Raw genomic sequence first — 17625 nt, forward strand, 5'->3', positions numbered from 1 at the left:
GAGCAAAGCAAGGGAAGCTGACTGTAGAGGAAGATAGGGAGAGAAAAGGTGTAGCAGAGGGAAGGGGAGGAGGAAAGGGAGAAGCAGGGGGAGGGGAAGGAAAGACGGAGAGGAGAAAGGGAAAAGGAGCCCCAGTGGATTTTTTTTTTTTTTTTAAAGGATAAGAAGAAAAAGAGAGGAGGCAGACAGGAAGAGATTTACCCCGGGGTACCGTGGCGAAAGGGCTGAAGCAATGTCACCGTGGCGTAGGAGCTAACAAGGCAGGGAAGTAGTTGTCTGCAACGGGGCGAGGATGCCTGCCTGTGTGAGTACTTCTGTCTTCAGTTCATTTCTCTGTTCTCCATCTATCCATCCCTACAGTCATCCATCACTGCCTCTCCCCCCTTTTCTAGCTTCTCTGTTTATTTCTAACTGCTCTGTTTGTGTAGAGGACACGACACATGTATACCGACCCTACTTTCATTCATTAGATCTCCTTTTACTTTTTCGCTCATTTACTTCTCAGCTGCCTGCTGTGTGTTTGACTTCAAGCTGTGTACATTGTCTCTCGCTCTGGGTAGCCTGGTCAGGTGTAGGTGTGCAGGCTACCGGCGACAGGTTTGCAACCGGAGTCACTGAGACTGTTGAGGGAGTCAGTCGTGAAAGAAAGAGAGAGAAAAAAAAGAGAAAGACGACGAAGTAAGCAGAGGAGGGATTGAGAAAGACAGGATTAAAGGATCTGGATGTGCTGCAGGGATTTTTCAAAGTGTGTGTCACGGCTGTTTGGAGCTGTTTGATATTGCATTCGGTGTGTGTGTGTGTGTGTGTGTGTGTGTGTGTGTGTGTGTGTGTGTGTGTGTGTGTGTGTGTGTGAGAGAGAGAGAGAGACAAACTACTGTATGCGTTTATGGAGTTTCCCTCTCTCTCTCCTATCTACTATAATAAGCAGAGCAGCAGGAGGAGGATGAAGGATGAGCAGGGAAACACTAAGCGAAGAACAAAAAGCCAGAGTGAAATGATTTACAACACCAGTGGGTCTGTTGCTGCTTGTTTTCTTGTCCTTGGCATGTGACACTTATTAAAATTGAGACAGCACAGTTGAAAATTTGATGGTGTACATTTGCAATAGTGCATTTATACAGGCCTGCTGTCTGCGTGCTTTTCTTCATGGACGACTGTTACCGTTCTTCACATATGGCTCCACAGCAGATGTGCGAGTGCACGCACAAACACAAACACAAACACAAACACAAACACAAACACAAACACAAACACAAACACAAACACAAACACATAATAACACATTTCTACAAACACACCTGCTGGACTCCACATCCCATTCATATTCATTAGTGGGCAGCAGTGGGACTCTGCTTATTCCCTCCAGCTCCCCCACCCCCAGCTGACCTTCTGTGGACAGCTGTGGCATGTAGAAGAGGAAGAGGAAGAGGAAAAGAAGGGGGAGAGGAGGGAATTGAGAAGAGAAGAGAAGAGAAGAGAAGAGAAGAGAAGAGAAGAGAAGAGAAGAGAAGAGAAGAGAAGAGAAGAGAAGAGAAGAGAAGAGAAGAGAAGAGACATGCAAGCCTCTACTATCATACATTTTTTAAATGCTGAACACACTCCTGCGATCTCCTCCATTTATGTCAATGAAGTGAGTTTGCATGTGCATGTTTGGCTCGTGGCAGCCGCTCTTCAAGTCCCTCCAGTCATAATGCCCCATTATAACCTCAGCTTGTTTGCTAATGTCGAGGCCCCTGCAGCCTTAATTAACATGCAAGGCTCCTCTGATGGCCCTCAGGGACAGGCCACGAACACCTAGACCCACTCGATAGATGCCAAAGCGATTGATGGCCTTTCCTCCCCACCCCTGCTCTGGTTTGAGCCCTATACCAACATCTCTCTATCCCTGCAAGTCATCACTCCTTCTTGTCAGCTTCTTCCATTTACCCACAATCCATCACTCCCACTTCTGCACACCCGTACACACAGCTCTTGTCAGGATATTTTCACCCAACCTCCCAGAAACTCTCATTCTGTAAAGGGTCATTATGATGGTAAAAGCTGTGTCTCCAGCTCATAATTAAATGTCAGCACACACACACACACACACACACACACACACACACACACACACACACAGAATTACAACAAAAAACCCATCTCTTCCTTTTATCTCACATTTCCTTTCCCTTCAGTCTCCTCTCTCTCTCTCTCTCTCTTACATTAGCATTGTTAGGCACACCTTCTGTAATCCTTGTCTTCCTGACAGATTACTCCTCCTGTTCCTCCTATAGATTCCCTCCCCTGCCCCACCGGCCAATAAATCGCCTTCCAATAAAACCCCCTGTGGTCGTGGTTCACGTTTATCAGTTTTAATGATTGTGATGCAACATGTTTCTGCAGTTTAGGACCAGGACATTTTTACTGTCACAAACTGCAAAAGATGCAAAATTTTGAGGTTGACACAGTCAAACACAGACAATCACAACACCACCTCCTCTAAAACAAACGAGAGAAACCTGATGACTGGAAACTTGGCTTCTTTTTCACTATTTATTTGGAAGGACTTCAACAATTGATTTTTGAAGCCTAGCAACTAAACTACTTTAAAAATAGAACATTTAATTGAACAAGTCAATAAAACCACACTCTCATTTCTGTAGGTCTATAACTAACAGTTCTTTTCATTGTAAATTAATCTGCTCAGTGTTTTCTCAATTAATCTTTTTTTCAACAAGGTGACAGAAAATTATGAAAAAAAGAGAAAAAAAGGGTCCAATATCACAATTTCTTCGAACACAAAGTAACAGCTTCGGATTTCTTGTTTCTAATACCCCAAAATATTCAGTTTACTATCAAATAAGACAAAAATCTCTCACAAAAATGTGGCTACTTAAATGATTAATTTCAACACTCATTGATGACAACTTTCTGTGAATTGAATAACTGATTAACTGACTAATCATTTAAAAAAAAGTATCTGTATTTTACCTTTTAGTGCATCTGTTCATCCAATTTAAAAAAAAAAAAGTATATATATATATTATCTTACTGATCTACTGTGTAATGTTGTGCAGCCATATTGACAGTTTAGATATATATGTCTCTGAGATTTCTGCTTGCAGCCAAAGACAAGACAGCCTGATGGCATTTAATCCGGGGTGTTCCCACTGATATAAACAATACACTTGCGAAATTCAACAGCAACATTTCTTTCTACAAATATTTATGAAGTGTGGATCGTCCACAGAACACACAAACTGTTTCGTTTGTATGCTAGAGAGAGAGCGCGAACACATATTCGTGTGGTTTTAGTGGACCAACCCTTTAAAGAAATCAGCATATCCACTTCAGAGAGAAAGGCTGCACATGTGTGTGCAGGAAACGTAATGATTTATCGCACATGCAGCTAATTAGGTTACACGCAAACGGTATGATCCCAACTGCATTGAGAGTAGAGCTCAGAAAAACTCCGCACTAACTCGACACCAAATCCCAGCGCTTTTCCACCCTCTCTCTCTCTTACCCACACAAACACACGCACACATGCACACACACACACACGCACACACACACGCACACACACACACGCACACACACGCACACGCACGCACACACACACACACACACACACACACACACACACACACACACATACATGAATCTCACTGAAGCTTTGTCTGAGTCGAGAGTATTGGCTGTTATGGACAAAAACAGACGAGCGCACACACACTCCAATGCTCACACACCCCAGAGCAGTGTGATGTATAAATGATCAAGAGCAGAGAGAACAGCAGGACATCATCTTTCTCCCTCTCTCGCCCACCCAGAATCCCTCTTTTTTCCCCCCCCCCTCATCCCTCATCCCTCGTCCCCCCACACCCATACTCTCTGTGTCTCTCCATCTCACCCACCCACCTAACTGCACTCTTGAATATGTAATGAAATATGACGAGTGTTGACACATGGGTACTGTGTGTGCTTCCTCTGCATGTTGCCCCTCCCTTTCTCCTTTGCCTCTCTGCCACGACAAACGCTTGGAATTGGGTCACAAAGCTGCATCAACATAAACTGGGGTCGTGTGTGTTTCTGCCTTTTGCTATAAAACGCCACATTCACCATCAGATTTGTAAATCTGCGAGTTTTCGTAGAAATAACGTGGAGGTACAGAGGATGAATCAAATGAAGGCATAGCTGCTGCTGTCAACAACATCAACTGCATGCTCAAATCACACAAGGAGCGTTGTGTGCTGTGCACGCTGTTTAATATACTGTAGACAAAAGTTTTATTTTTATTTTGACTTGATTTCTGTTCTAGTTCTTTGCTGCTTCTGGCAATATCGGTGATTGTGTAAGTGTTTCTGTCTGTCTGCCTGCGAGTGTGTATGTGTGCATAGAGATAGCGAGTGTGTCATGTGGTACCAGTGATGCAGAGGTGGGGGGGGGGCCTCCTCTGGCCTCGGGTGCTCATTTTGCTGCTCATCTTGGAGCTGTAAACAAGTTTACGGTGTGGAGAGGTAATTACGCAGACATTTTACATTAGGCCTAATGGCTGTGGGCCATGACTAATTCACCAGGCCGCGGAGGGGTTTACCCTGTTCAGTTGTCACACAGACTTTAAGTACTGCAGTGCTGCTGTGGCTGGACGAGGTTTTACTGGTGCTGCCTTCGGTTCGCGCCAATATGGCTCAAAAATTCTGTTTTGTGGACTGCTCCATGTATTTTTTTTGTCTTTGTTCGGCCTTACTATTAAAGGAGTAGTTCAAAATTTTGCGAAATAAGTTTATTTGGTTTCTTAGACAAGAAGATTGATACTACTTTTATATCAGCTCATTATGATATGGTTAGCTTAGCATAAGGACTGGAAGCAGGCAAAAAAAAAATGTATACGTTGTCATCCATTAAATAACAAGAAATTGACATAAAAATGCTGAAGACATATTTAGGGTGATTATACCTCATACAACAGAAAGTCAAGTAAAATCTATTTTAGTTATAGTATGCCTGAAATCACAAATATGTCTCAGACTAACGTGCAGTTCAGTAAATGCTATACATAGTAGGCAGAAAGAGCAGAAGAAAAATACAACACTGACAAATAGAATGACAATAGGCATACAAATGCAAAGAAATAATATAAAACATTGAGAGATATAACACAAATAATATCAAAAGAGTGATAAATGTAACATTTTCTTGACCCCAGATTTGTTAAAAAATCTCTCGAAATTGCTATTGGTATCAACCTCAAGAATCCAGTATTGGCAAGGCACTAACTAAACTATTGGCTATCTAACCTAAATACCCGACTGTGCACCACAACATAGCATCAAAACTGCAGTAAAACAGGGATCATTTCTGTTAGCAGCTCTGTACACTCCTGTTACTGGTTCAGTAAAGTACCCTTTCCTTCTGCTCTCTGGTTTTATCTTTGGCTTTTATGACCTTTTTTTTTTAATCACAATATTTTATATTCCATTACAATAAACTACAATTAACTTCAGTGATGAGCAACATTTGCTGTTTTCTGCAAACACAATTAGCGTGACTCAGGGGTCCAATTTTAAGAAACTGCTTCTTCGCAGCAGTGTGTTTTGATGTTTATTGAGTTTGGACCAATGAAAGTACATGTAGATTACAATGGTCCATTAAAAAAATGGAATTAATATGAAAGCCTGCCAGCAGAACTGTTTGCTCACTTAAAAAAGACACTTAGGGTGGATTTCTCTTTCACTAAGATTAATAATACTTACTACAGTTGTCATGAATATAGTTAAAGCTATGATTATAATACTCATAAAGACTAAGTTTGTTCTGTTAGTTTTAGAGTGCTTTTCTTTACTGATGATGATTTCATATTGCATCAGGTTTTAAAGGAAGCCATCAAAGAGTCTCGCACAACTGTTGCAAAAACAATGTTTTAGGTTAGGTTAGGTTAGGTAGTTACTTTATTAATCCCCAAGGGGAATTTTTTTCGCTACAGCAGCATACAGAAGCAATAAGATAATAATAGAACAATAGAAAAGCAATAAAATAGCAGTAAAAATATAAAATATAAATATAAAATGCACAGTATATACAGTACAGTATATATCTATATATATATCTATATATATATAGATATATATATTATACACAAACAACCAAGATATACAAACAACAATAAACAAAAAAAAAAGAGTCATTGGAAGTGTCTTGATATAAATCTACCTGACAGCTGTTTTGATGTCACACACCTGTCAAAGTTCAATGTTGAAACTGGATCAGATCCACACCCACGTTGGACTTCAGCCGGAGTCACAACACTGTCAGTAATAATAGTAACCAGTTTAGCAGAAACCAATAAGTACAGCATGATATTTCCCTGCACACACACACACACACACACACGCACGCACGCACGCACGCACACACACACACACACACACACACACACACACACACGCACAGTGTACAGACACAGTGTACACACACCTTGTCCTCTCTGCCTCCTCGTTTCCTTTTTGCTGACCGCAGAGTCACACAAACTTCCCTCTCAGATATTTCAAATCAGCATTTGGCTTTGCGGTTAGCATTCTGTATGTACTTTAAGTGCATTAGCATAGCGGGCAGTGCTACCCAGACACTCTGTAAAGCCGTTTGATAATGGAAGTCTGTGTGATGCCACCGTGCTGTGTGCGGGTGACAGATGGTTTGGAGGAGACATGAGTCTCTACTGAGCGATACTTGAAGTTTCAGACCAGAAGAAGGAACGATAGGGCAGGTTGGGGACTACTTACATTTGTGTTGTTTTCACTGCCTCTTAAAAGCCTCTTTTACAGTACCAGTAGTGGGACGCGTTAGTTTTATTACACCAGTTTAGCTCCTGAAGATGCATCAAAGTTGTTCTCAATAAAGTTTTAAAAAACATGAATTTAAATAATACACTACAATCTGCGGAAATAGTGTTTTATCTAAACTATTGAGCATTTAGATTCCTTATGACAAAAAATGAAAAGGCAATATAAAACCATCAACACAATAGTAATTACTGATGTGGCTCTACTCCTTTGTCTTTTCATTGATTTATTGTTGTAATTTCCGTATCATTGTGGATGACCTGGCACAAAAAGTTTGCATTTGTCGTCAGATTCCTCGTGAAAATAGTTCCCTTATTTTGTGTAAAATGCATGTTTTGTACTGCTCATGGTCAGTATTTGTACTTCACTAACTTAAAAAAATGAATAAAATCATTATATTTTACTGCAGAGTAAAATAAACTGTGCCTTACCTGTCCAGAAGCAGTACAGCTAGCTGCACATCACTTTTCAAACTTTTCAAAACCTAAGGTTTTTTTTTTTTATTGATCGAAGGCCACACTGATATAAATGTGAGTCTTGTCTTTTGCTGGCACCTCTTTTTTTTTTCTTTACTTCAGCCACCTCAATGCAGTTGGCGTAATTGTATCAGTTGTTTCTGGCAGTAGTGGAATTGGTAGCTTCCTTTGCACCATCATGGGACAAATGGTTAGCGTTTGGAAAAATAAATAAATAAATAACCTCCCCACCTCCTGGACTTGGACCCTGAACTCTAGAGTGAAAGAGTTAAGCCACCAGGTCCCTCCTCACACTTACAGTATAAAGACTTCAGGAGCATTTATACTTTGTCTTTTACCTCCGTCGAGGGAATTTGTCGCATGAGCTTCATAGGTGACCTAGTTCTGTTTACGTACATGTTCCTCTCATGTCTGGATGATGTCAGGTGTGTTAACACACATGTGATGCACTTTCCTTTAGTGTGTGCTTATTAGACACTTTGCCATGATACTGGACACTTACAGTCATATTTACAATTGATTATTAAAACCAGTGCAAAGGTTATAACGACAGCAATTTATGAGATAATCGTAACAGATTCAGAGGATCTAAAAATATAACTGGCACCAAAATATGTGTAAATGATTCAAGCCTTTATTTTGACAAGCCTGAGCCCTGTTTAAGTATGCGAAGGTGGGGTTCTCCTTCAGCTGTATATACTGTATACTAATGTTTCCACTACTACACACAGAGCTGTTGGTACTACTGATAGTGGGTGACTGATGGTTTTGTGCAGCTTTGTGAAACCCTCTCCGTACATCTGCAGCCGTGACCTCATTTAATCTCCAGGATCAAAGAGAGATTGGTAGTAGTGAGGCAGTCATCCTTTATTGAGCTCTGGAAATATGTGGACCACAGAGAGAAAAAAAGAACACATGAGTGGTGGGAGTCTTGCTTTAACTCATCTCTCTGCTTTGGTGCGTTCATACCTTTCATCTCCTACCTTTTTTTAACTCTTTTTTTTTTTTTTCTCCGTTCCTCCTCCTCCGCCATCCAGCCCCATGTGGGTCTCGTATATCGTTTCCAATCCTTCCTGCTTCACTCCCACCTTTTCATTTTGGTTTTCTGGCCTTCTGCCTTTCTAACTCAATGTCTTGAGATTTTGTCCATCTATCCTCTCTCCTCACTTTCCCGCCAAAATCTCCTCCGACATCTCGGGAAGTCTGTGTGTCATTTATCCCGAGTTGTTGGTTGATTCGTTGCCTGCTTCTCTTTACCACGATACCAAAGTAAGCCAATCACTCTCTCTTCTTTTTCCTCTCTTTCTGTCGCCACACAAAGCTGCGTAAAGACAGACTCAACTAAATAAAGTGTAAAATATCCACATTTTCATTTCAGGTTAATTCATGAAAATCTATGTGTACCCTTAAAGAGGGAAATTTCTAAAATTGTTTTCCTTATTTGATCAACATACGTTAAAAGATGGCCTTACAGTCAACAATGTAGGTACCGGCTGGGCCCTGAGATCATGTTCTTGGTAATAGTTTGTCAGTAACACACATATTATATGTTATATGTAGTGTTTCTCAAACCTTGCTCAAATTTATTTGACAAACTGTTTGTTTTGTTGGCAAAAAGACAGGATTTTTTTTGGCTGAATCTGTGCTGGTTAAATGTCAACTCTGTTCTCTCTCACTCTCCGTCATCTCCTGATACAGGATGATACATGTTGTACGACAGACCAATTCACTCTTTAGTTCTTTCTGTTTGTCAGAAAACCGAATAACTATAGTGCTTTGATAACAGCTCATACATGCAACTCACATGACGAACTAAGCATAAATAGGACTTAATGACAACACCCAGCTTTGTATCACCGGTTTTATTGATTTTTTTAATGTTCACGCTTTGAGGCCACAGAGAGATAGCCTTGTAACATACATAACAGTATACTGGGATTGCCAAATTTAAATTTTCCAATTTTTAAAAAAAGAAAATAAGGTGCAAAAAATGCTGGCTACTTGGAGAAATGCCAAAACAGGCAGAAAAACATGTCTCACTCTTGCTGTAAAAGTCTAATTAGATTAGCGCGATCATGACAATGCTGCAGGTTTGATGTGGTTCTTTCATCGGTAATAAAGCATTTGCAACACCTTCAGACAGACATTCACATGCAAATTAGTTGTAGAGAGAAACACTTTTTTTTTTTTTTTTAATGTAAATGGGGAGCAGCTTTTCGACACCGAAATCCAACTCCACCAAATGAAAGATGCTGAATAAGGCATGGAGCCTGAATTAGAAACTGAGCAGAAGGAAGTAGAATGGAAAGTTAAAAAAAAAAAATCATGAATGAAATCAAAACGCAGTGAAACAGAGAGAAGGAGATGCATTTTAATACTACAAGTGCACACGCGCACACACACGCACACACACACACACACACACACACACACACACACACACACACACACACACACACACACACACACACACACACACACACACACACACACACACACACACAGACAGGCAGTTTATATACTGGAAATGTTGAAGTAGTCTCCATATGTCTCTCTGCCTGTGTGTTAGTGTGTGTGTGCATGTAGGCAAATATACCGGCTGTTTGGAGAGCAGTTGTAACAGCAGTTGTGATGCTCTGACACCGGAGATAAAACTCTTGTTTGAAATAATCTGCCAGCTGCTGCCACACACACACACACACACACACACACACACACACACACACACACACACACACACACACACACCACACACACACACACACACACACACACACACACACACACACTACACACACACATACACACACACACATACACATACGACTGCCTCTTACTGAGTGGATCATCAAAGAATCAAAGACAGTCAATGTTTGAATTAGTGCTATGTTCTTTATTCAGCCTGTGCCTCCTTTGTAGTGATCTGGATAATAGAGTATCTCAGAGTATACGGTGAGCGGCTGGGATGAGCTACAGTGTTGAAGTAAATCACTCTTGGGTTGCATCGCCTTTCTTTTTTGGGGGGCTTGTCCCGTTGTGGAGAAAAAAAAGCAGTGAGTAGAAGAGTGAGAGGGGAGAGAGCTGAAATGAAGATTAAAAAGCAAAAAGCAAAGAGATGGATTAAAGACATTTAGAGGAGGAGAAGGTAGAGGGAATTGGATTGAGGTGGGTATGAGGAGAAAGCTGCAGTAAGAAGGTGTGTGTGTGTGTGTGTGTGTGTGTGTGTGTGTGTGTGTGTGTGGTGGGTTGGGGTGTGTGTGGGGGGGCAGGGAGGGGCACAAGGTATCCTGTGTCATAATGTAGCAGAATGCTAATACACTGACATGAAAAGTACACAGAGCTGAGCTCCAGTACACACACACACACACACACACACACACAGGAGCACCTCACGGGAAGACAATAACTGAAGTGCAAGAACTTTGTGTATGTTTCTGATTCAATATGTTGTGTGTATTAATGTTTTTTCTTTGCCTTCCCAATCACACCGTCCTCCCTTTCTTTTGTTTTTCTTTCCCCACAACACACATTTCTTCCATTCTGCCTGTTCTCATCCCATCATTCTCTTAACACATTCATTCTCTCCGTACTGTTTCCTCCACCACCATCATCGTGTCATTTCTTAATCCCTACCACCAACAACCCCCCTTCCCCTCCCACATCCCCCTGCTTCCCGGGACACAGAGAAAGGTAACTGCTCTTTGTGCTGCGCTCAGATGTGATCTTGCTTCCCTCCATTGTTTTCAGATATCGTGTGTGCAATCACATCTGTCACTGCAGGCGTCAAATCAGTGGCTTTGCTTCGCCCAGAGTCACTGTTGCACTTTACAGGAGTGCAGCAGCAATCTACTGAAGGTCTAAATCAAAACTGGCCACAGGCTATTTCCTATTAAGAGTTGCATGCTGTTTTATAGCATTTTGATCCCCCAGAGAGGGCACAGAAGTCATAAAAGAACCATTTGTAGTGTGCGAAGCAAGGCCACTCGTGCTGCTTTGGAGACGCACTGCTCAAATGTCCCTGAATGAAGTGCAATGGACACCACACACACACACACACACACACACACACACACACACACACACACACACACACACACACACACACACACACACACACAGTCAAACATCGTCAAACATCCTTCCTGGCCACAGGCGGAGGGCATTATCGACCCAAAGTGTGTGAACGCACAATTAAGCGGAGGAGACAGGCTTGATAATGGACTCATAAACACAAAGAGCCTGCTGTAATAAATGCCAGCTGTGTTCGCCATATTTTTGTTTGTGTCTGTGGTTATTCTGGAGTGTGAGAAGTATGTGTGTGTGTGCATGTGTGCATGTGTGCATCTGGTGACACTGCCCCCCCCCCCCCCCCAAAAAAAAAACACCCTTCACTCTGTATTGTCTGATTATTCAGTCATTTCTGTCCTGGCTGGAAACGCATCTTCCTACCTTTTGTTCTACAGCTTGTCTCACCTGTTAATGAGGAACAAATGCGTTCATCTAGTCTCTCTGTGTGTGTGTGTGTGTGTGTGTGTGTGTGTGTGTGTGTGTGTGTGTGTGTGTGTGTGTGTGTGTGTGTGTGTGTGTGTGTGTGTCTCCCACATGCAGCTAGCTGTTTTCCATCTGCCACCCACACTCCTCATTTTTTTCTGCCATGTGGCGCCACTGTGAAGCTCTAGGCATGTAATTTCCTTGGGCACTGCGATACACATCTGCCTCCGTGCTTGCATATGATTGTGTGTCTTATCAGTAAGTGTGTAATTGTAGCCAAAATAGGCAACCATCACTTTCAGTTCATAAATGACAGACTTGTTGTTTATGGCTCAGCGACACATCTCAAATGTTAAAGGGGCTTTAAGTAACATGGTAAACCCTGATTGGTGAATAATGTATTGCAACACCTGCAAAGCTTAAGGGCAGCTGCTATTTAATGAAGTCATTACTTCACAATAAATGAGTGAGATAATTAAAGCACAGCTCTAACAAGAAACATCCAGACATGAGGTAAATATATCATGATGCAAAATAGGGTAATAATGATTCTGTTGTCATTTGTGGTTTTTTATTTCTTGGAACTTTTTCTGGCTGCACTTTTTCTCCACTGCTGAACAGATGTCATTGGAAACAGGTGCAAGGAGAGGATTGGAAAGTTTGTTTGTGTTCAGAAAGGAAGACAAGTCCAAGGACAAACTATTTTTGATGTTTGCAATGAGTCACACCCGAATAGCACATATACAGAATATAGAGAAAAGATGTAAAACCCACACCAGTCGAGCAACCCTCAGAGGAATATGAAAAAAATGGGTGAAGGAATTGCAATTGGAAAGTAATCAAGATATTTCCAGAAACTATAGATAAAGACAAAATGTATCCCAACAAGCTCAAGAAAAACTGCCGCAGGGAAATATTAGACATAAATTGGCAATCATATCTGCATATTGTCTCGAAGCTAAGTGTCTGTTGGGAGATTCCTGAAGCCCTTAAAGAAGTGTTTGATCACCAATATCTAACAATGTTCAAAAGTGGCTCTCCAAGGAAAAATACCAGGACGCTTTGAGATGAAAACTATAATTTATTTGCTGAAAATCCAGCTTGCAGGGGCTATTCAGTGCATTAAACTTAAGTGGATAAAATCCTGCTCTCCCACTTACAATATATGGAAATGAAATGTATTATGAAATGGAACAAAAATTATTACGGCAAAAATTTAATTTACAAAAAGATGGTATAATCTCGTGATATAATTCAAGGATTCTTCATGTTATTAACTCAATGATATGCAATTATTCTCTCATATCCCTTTTCACACATTCAAACACACTTACACCAAGATACAAGCTGAAGTTCTATAATTCCTTTCTCATGGGGGAAACAATGAGCCTCTGTTTTCTTGAGTTTCCTTCTTTTTCTCTCTGCTATATTATCTTTTGCCTCCACCAGTTAAATGTTTGGTGTGTAGAATTTATGAAAAATAATATCATATTTATAACTATGTTTTGATTCATTTAGAATCATCTAAAACTAAGAATTGTGACTTAGTTAGCTTAGAATGAGCCCTTCATCACCATCTCTACATTGGGGGCGGGTATTACAGTAGCCCAGGCAGGACAAACCAAACACTGGTTTCATGGTCAGCATAGATTCTCCCACACTTGGAGGCATCCTTATCACTCGATGCCACCAAATCCTGTGCACTACTCCTTTAATTGAAAAGTTTATCTTCCTTGTATAATCATAAACATTGGAGGGCAGCTGAGAAATTGAAAGAAACCCAAATTATTCACTGAAATTGAAACCAAAATAAGTTTACAGGCTGGAAACACAGTGTCTCCTGTATAATAGGACAACAGAGATTTTTACTTACCGCCCCTTTAACGTAGAAAAGTGTTTGGTTCACCTGCTGTGAATGCGCTGAGATAAACATTGAGTTTGTGTATTATCTGCATGGGAAATTCATGCGATGACTCCTGCGTCTTCTGTCTGCGCTCCAGGGATTTTGCCTATGTGGCCAGAGACAAAAACACGCGGGTGCTGAAGTGCCACGTGTTCCGATGTGATACCCCCGCTGCAGCCATCGCCACAAGTCTACACGAAATCTGCTCCAAGGTGGGTGTCATTACCATCGCCGTCTCCACATGAATGAGCTCATCTGCTGCTCTGAAACAAGTTATCAGGCTTTAATCAGTGCCACGACTGCAGAGAGAAAAGAAATCTATTTATGCTGATGTGGTCATCCACAGCTTCTCTTTAATGCTGTAACTTAGATGATACTTTTACCTGCATATTTTTGAAAGCGAATGGCCGTGGCTGCAAACACAATCTCTGTTATCTTTGAGTCGGGAAGTAAAAGCTGAGAGGGGAGATACAGGGGAGTTTTAAAAGCCTTTACAGTCAGGAGATTCAGGTTACAGAGCATATGCAGTGTTTCTTGAAAATAGTTTTCTGTGTGTGTGTGTGTGTGTGTGTGTGTGTGTGTGTGTGTGTGTGTGTGTGTGTGTATATATATATATATATATATATATGGATGTGTGTTAATGCTCAGTGAATCATGGTTTCTTAAAGGTGCAAAAGATGCATCGTTTGATTCACACCCTCTCTCTCTCTCTCTCTCTCTCTCCCAAAGATATTGCACTATGCATATAAATCTTTCAAAATCTCTTAATGTGCATATAATTTTAATAGATATAAAAATAGATAGAGCTATGATTCATGTATGATCACACATTTTTTGCTCCATATAAGTGGATGCTGATTCTTTATCCAAAATAAATGTCCAGAGCGGCCGCCTCAACCAGCAGGATGAGAGTGAAAGGGAAAATAGTCCCTAATGAATGCTCTTTTTACCCTGTTTGAGTAATGTTTGATGAACAATACAGCACCCAGCTGTTATAGGAAAATAATGAGCCTTTTTCTTGAAAATATATATATATATTTTTTTACATTAGTGACCTGTTTTTAAAGAAACCTGTCCTTTGTAAGATATAATGGACAGAAATGGAGAGTTGGACTGAATGCCGGACTGTTATTGATGATAACACCTGATCTTATTAAAAGCCTTTCTGATGACTTCCTGTCAGGCCTATTCTGATTTCTGTAGTTAGTCTGGAATATTAATGCTGTCTGTAATACAATGAAGGCCAGTAAAAGATGTTCTATTGAATTAGATTTAGGCTATTTATTGATTTTGACCACTTTATTGGATTATTGTTGTAAATTTTAGTCCTGTATATATGTATTTTTCTTTGTTTTCCCATGTGAAGCACTTTGAGTTGCATGTTTGTACTATATTTACAAGCCTAAGTTTTGACATAAAATAGATGGCATAAAAACCACACAACACAAAACTTTTGAATGCATCCACATGGAAAAGTATGGAAACATGCAGTGCCCTCGGAGAACCTGGATGGTTGAGTCAAAACGGTCAAAATATTGAGTCTGGGACGCTGGACACTTTTTACCCTTAGCAGTCGCCATCATGGCTTCATAGTGGACAATAGCTTACTTTCAAACTGCTGGAAATAGTGGCTGAGGAAGCTGCAGCAGTTGCAGAATGCCATTTTATACCAATCAGTATATTTATTGTGTAAATGAAACAGAACACATGGAACAATTTATTTTTAGGTAAAATAACCAACCGCAGCCGGCAGATATGTTTACAGGTGATGCATTCATATCGTATAGTTATTTCCTGTAAGTACAGAACAACAGTGTAAGATTCAAGACTACCCTGTCAAAATGCACAACTTAAGTGTACCACCTGTAAGTGTACTAAATTTAAGTGCACTAACAGAAGTACACGACTGAGACACAGCCACACACTTCTGTATACAGAGAGAAACCGGTGTGTCCTCAGACCAGCAGTGCCCTTGCAAAGGATGACTCTACCTGGAACTACAGATATTCTCCCTTAGAGGCATCTCGACCCATTTAGAGAGAAAAGAGGTTTTTTTTTTTTTTATTTCTCCTTTAATTTCTTCTTATCTCTAACCCCAAACTGAAGGGAGAGTGTGTATCAGTGGATCTGTATGTGTGCGCGACCATGGCTCTTCACACCTTCACACTGCCTATTTTAAACGCAGTGGTAGTTTTCTCTTTACTGCAGGGGAGAAACTTGGTGACCTGAGTCTTGCAGCTGCGCAGCGTGCTGATTGGGCCTCCTCGGACTGTGTGTGAGGGAGTGTGTGAGTGTGTGCGTCTTCTTGCATGTTCCCCTGTGAGCAGAGTTGCAGACTCACCATAGACTTTGATTAATGACACCTACAATTAATCAAATATCTGTAGCAGGAAGAGGGTGCAGTGGCTCAGTGCAGGGGCCATGCAGAATATTCAACACTGTTTAAAGTGTGCGTGTTGCAGAAGAGCAGGAGGAAAGAAAATCGAGAGAAAAGAAAGAAAATCGGACACTGGGATATAAATATAGCATTTGGAGGAGAAGGATTTAAAGGACAAAATGTTTGAAAATGTTCAATATTTTTCTTACCGTCAACAAATTGCATGAAATGGCCAAAACCAACAACTGACTGATTCTACAACAAGTATTACCTGATGAAGATTATTCCACCGTACCACAGACCTCCATTGTTGTCCAAAAACGATTAAATACAGATCAATGTGCCACACCAATATAATCTGGTGATGTTCTTTTATTACAGTGAACATGAACACTGTAGTCTATTTGGAATCGATCCTATATACGCTCTCCTGCTGCCGTAAATATTCAGTGTAGTGCACCAAATCTGTGGCTGAAAATAGTCCTTCACAAATCCATTATTATTTACCCCTGTTGGAGAAGCATTTGCTAAAAACGACATCACTCAGCTATTTTGGGAAATGACTTAGCCTTTTGAAGAAACACTATTACATATTTTGACTCGATTTTTATGATTTAGGTCTTCAGTAGAAACAAAGTTCCTTCAGTATTTACAAATGGACGAACATTGTTCTTTTTCACCGGTATTTGTTGACAATAGCAAAAATATAGCGAATAGCAAGCTTCATCCTTAAAAAAAAATTTCATCATTTGTGTGCTTTAACTGTTTATTCGTCAGATAATTTAATCTTATTTGAACTCTGTTGTGCCTGTTTGTAACCAAACCGTTCCTTCTCTTGTTCATATTCTGATCGCTTTCCTCTTTTAATTTTCTTCTTCACCTGTTGTCTTCTCTTTCTTCCCCCCTTCTTCTTCTGATCATTTTGGTTTTCACACCTCGAGTTCTTCCACCTCTCTCTCTATTTCTTTTCTTTCTCCTTCTTTAGATAATGGCTGAAAGGAAAAGTGCCAAGGCTGCAGCTGGCAGCTCCTCCCAGAACGGCTCTGATGTACCGCTACAAGGTACACACACACACACACACACACACACACACACACACACACACACACACACACACACACACACACACACACACACACACACACACAGTCGGGTTTCCATCACTTTAGAGGACATTACAATGACATTCACTTCCTGGAGACTTACAATAACCCTAACCATAAAATTTGTTTGCTACTACTAACTGTTATATATTAACTGTAACTTAAGATGTAATGATTTACACTATAGGGACTTGTTTATTGTCCCTAAAAGGGAGGCTGGTCTCCACATTGTGACTGTGTAAACAGATTTATATCTCCACAACATAAGTAATACAAGGACACACACACACATATATTAAACGTATTTCTTTGAGTCTTGGTCCTTTGTAGTTCCCTCGTGAAAGAATTGGATTTGTCAGCCGTGTGCTATCTTCCCTGTTGTGGTTCCTTGCCTCCGATTACAGTAGTCTTCCACATCTACAACCAAGTATATGCCTTTTTAAAAGATGATTTTGTT

The 17625-nt window shown here is 40.6% G+C and overlaps 1 protein-coding gene across 5 annotated transcripts in view; it reads left to right on the forward strand.

Annotated features, from left to right (window-relative positions):
• LOC138211355 (amyloid beta precursor protein binding family B member 2) overlaps positions 1-17625 on the forward strand; it is a 39613-nt gene that overhangs the window by 16556 nt on the left and 5432 nt on the right. For 4 of the 5 annotated variants that reach the window (XM_069171159.1, XM_069171161.1, XM_069171162.1 and 1 more), the window contains exons 9-10: positions 13786-13900; positions 17051-17126. In XM_069171159.1, coding sequence (XP_069027260.1) covers positions 13786-13900; positions 17051-17126 — 191 coding nt within the window. Of the gene's footprint in view, positions 1-10697; positions 10985-13785; positions 13901-17050; positions 17127-17625 lie in introns of those variants that run through there. The other variant, XM_069171164.1, reaches the window with a different exon arrangement.

Source organism: Embiotoca jacksoni, unplaced genomic scaffold, assembly GCF_022577435.1.
Source record: "Embiotoca jacksoni isolate LCO1_2020_lvr unplaced genomic scaffold, fEmbJac1.0.p SCAF_5, whole genome shotgun sequence".
Lineage (NCBI taxonomy): Eukaryota > Metazoa > Chordata > Actinopteri > Embiotocidae > Embiotoca > Embiotoca jacksoni.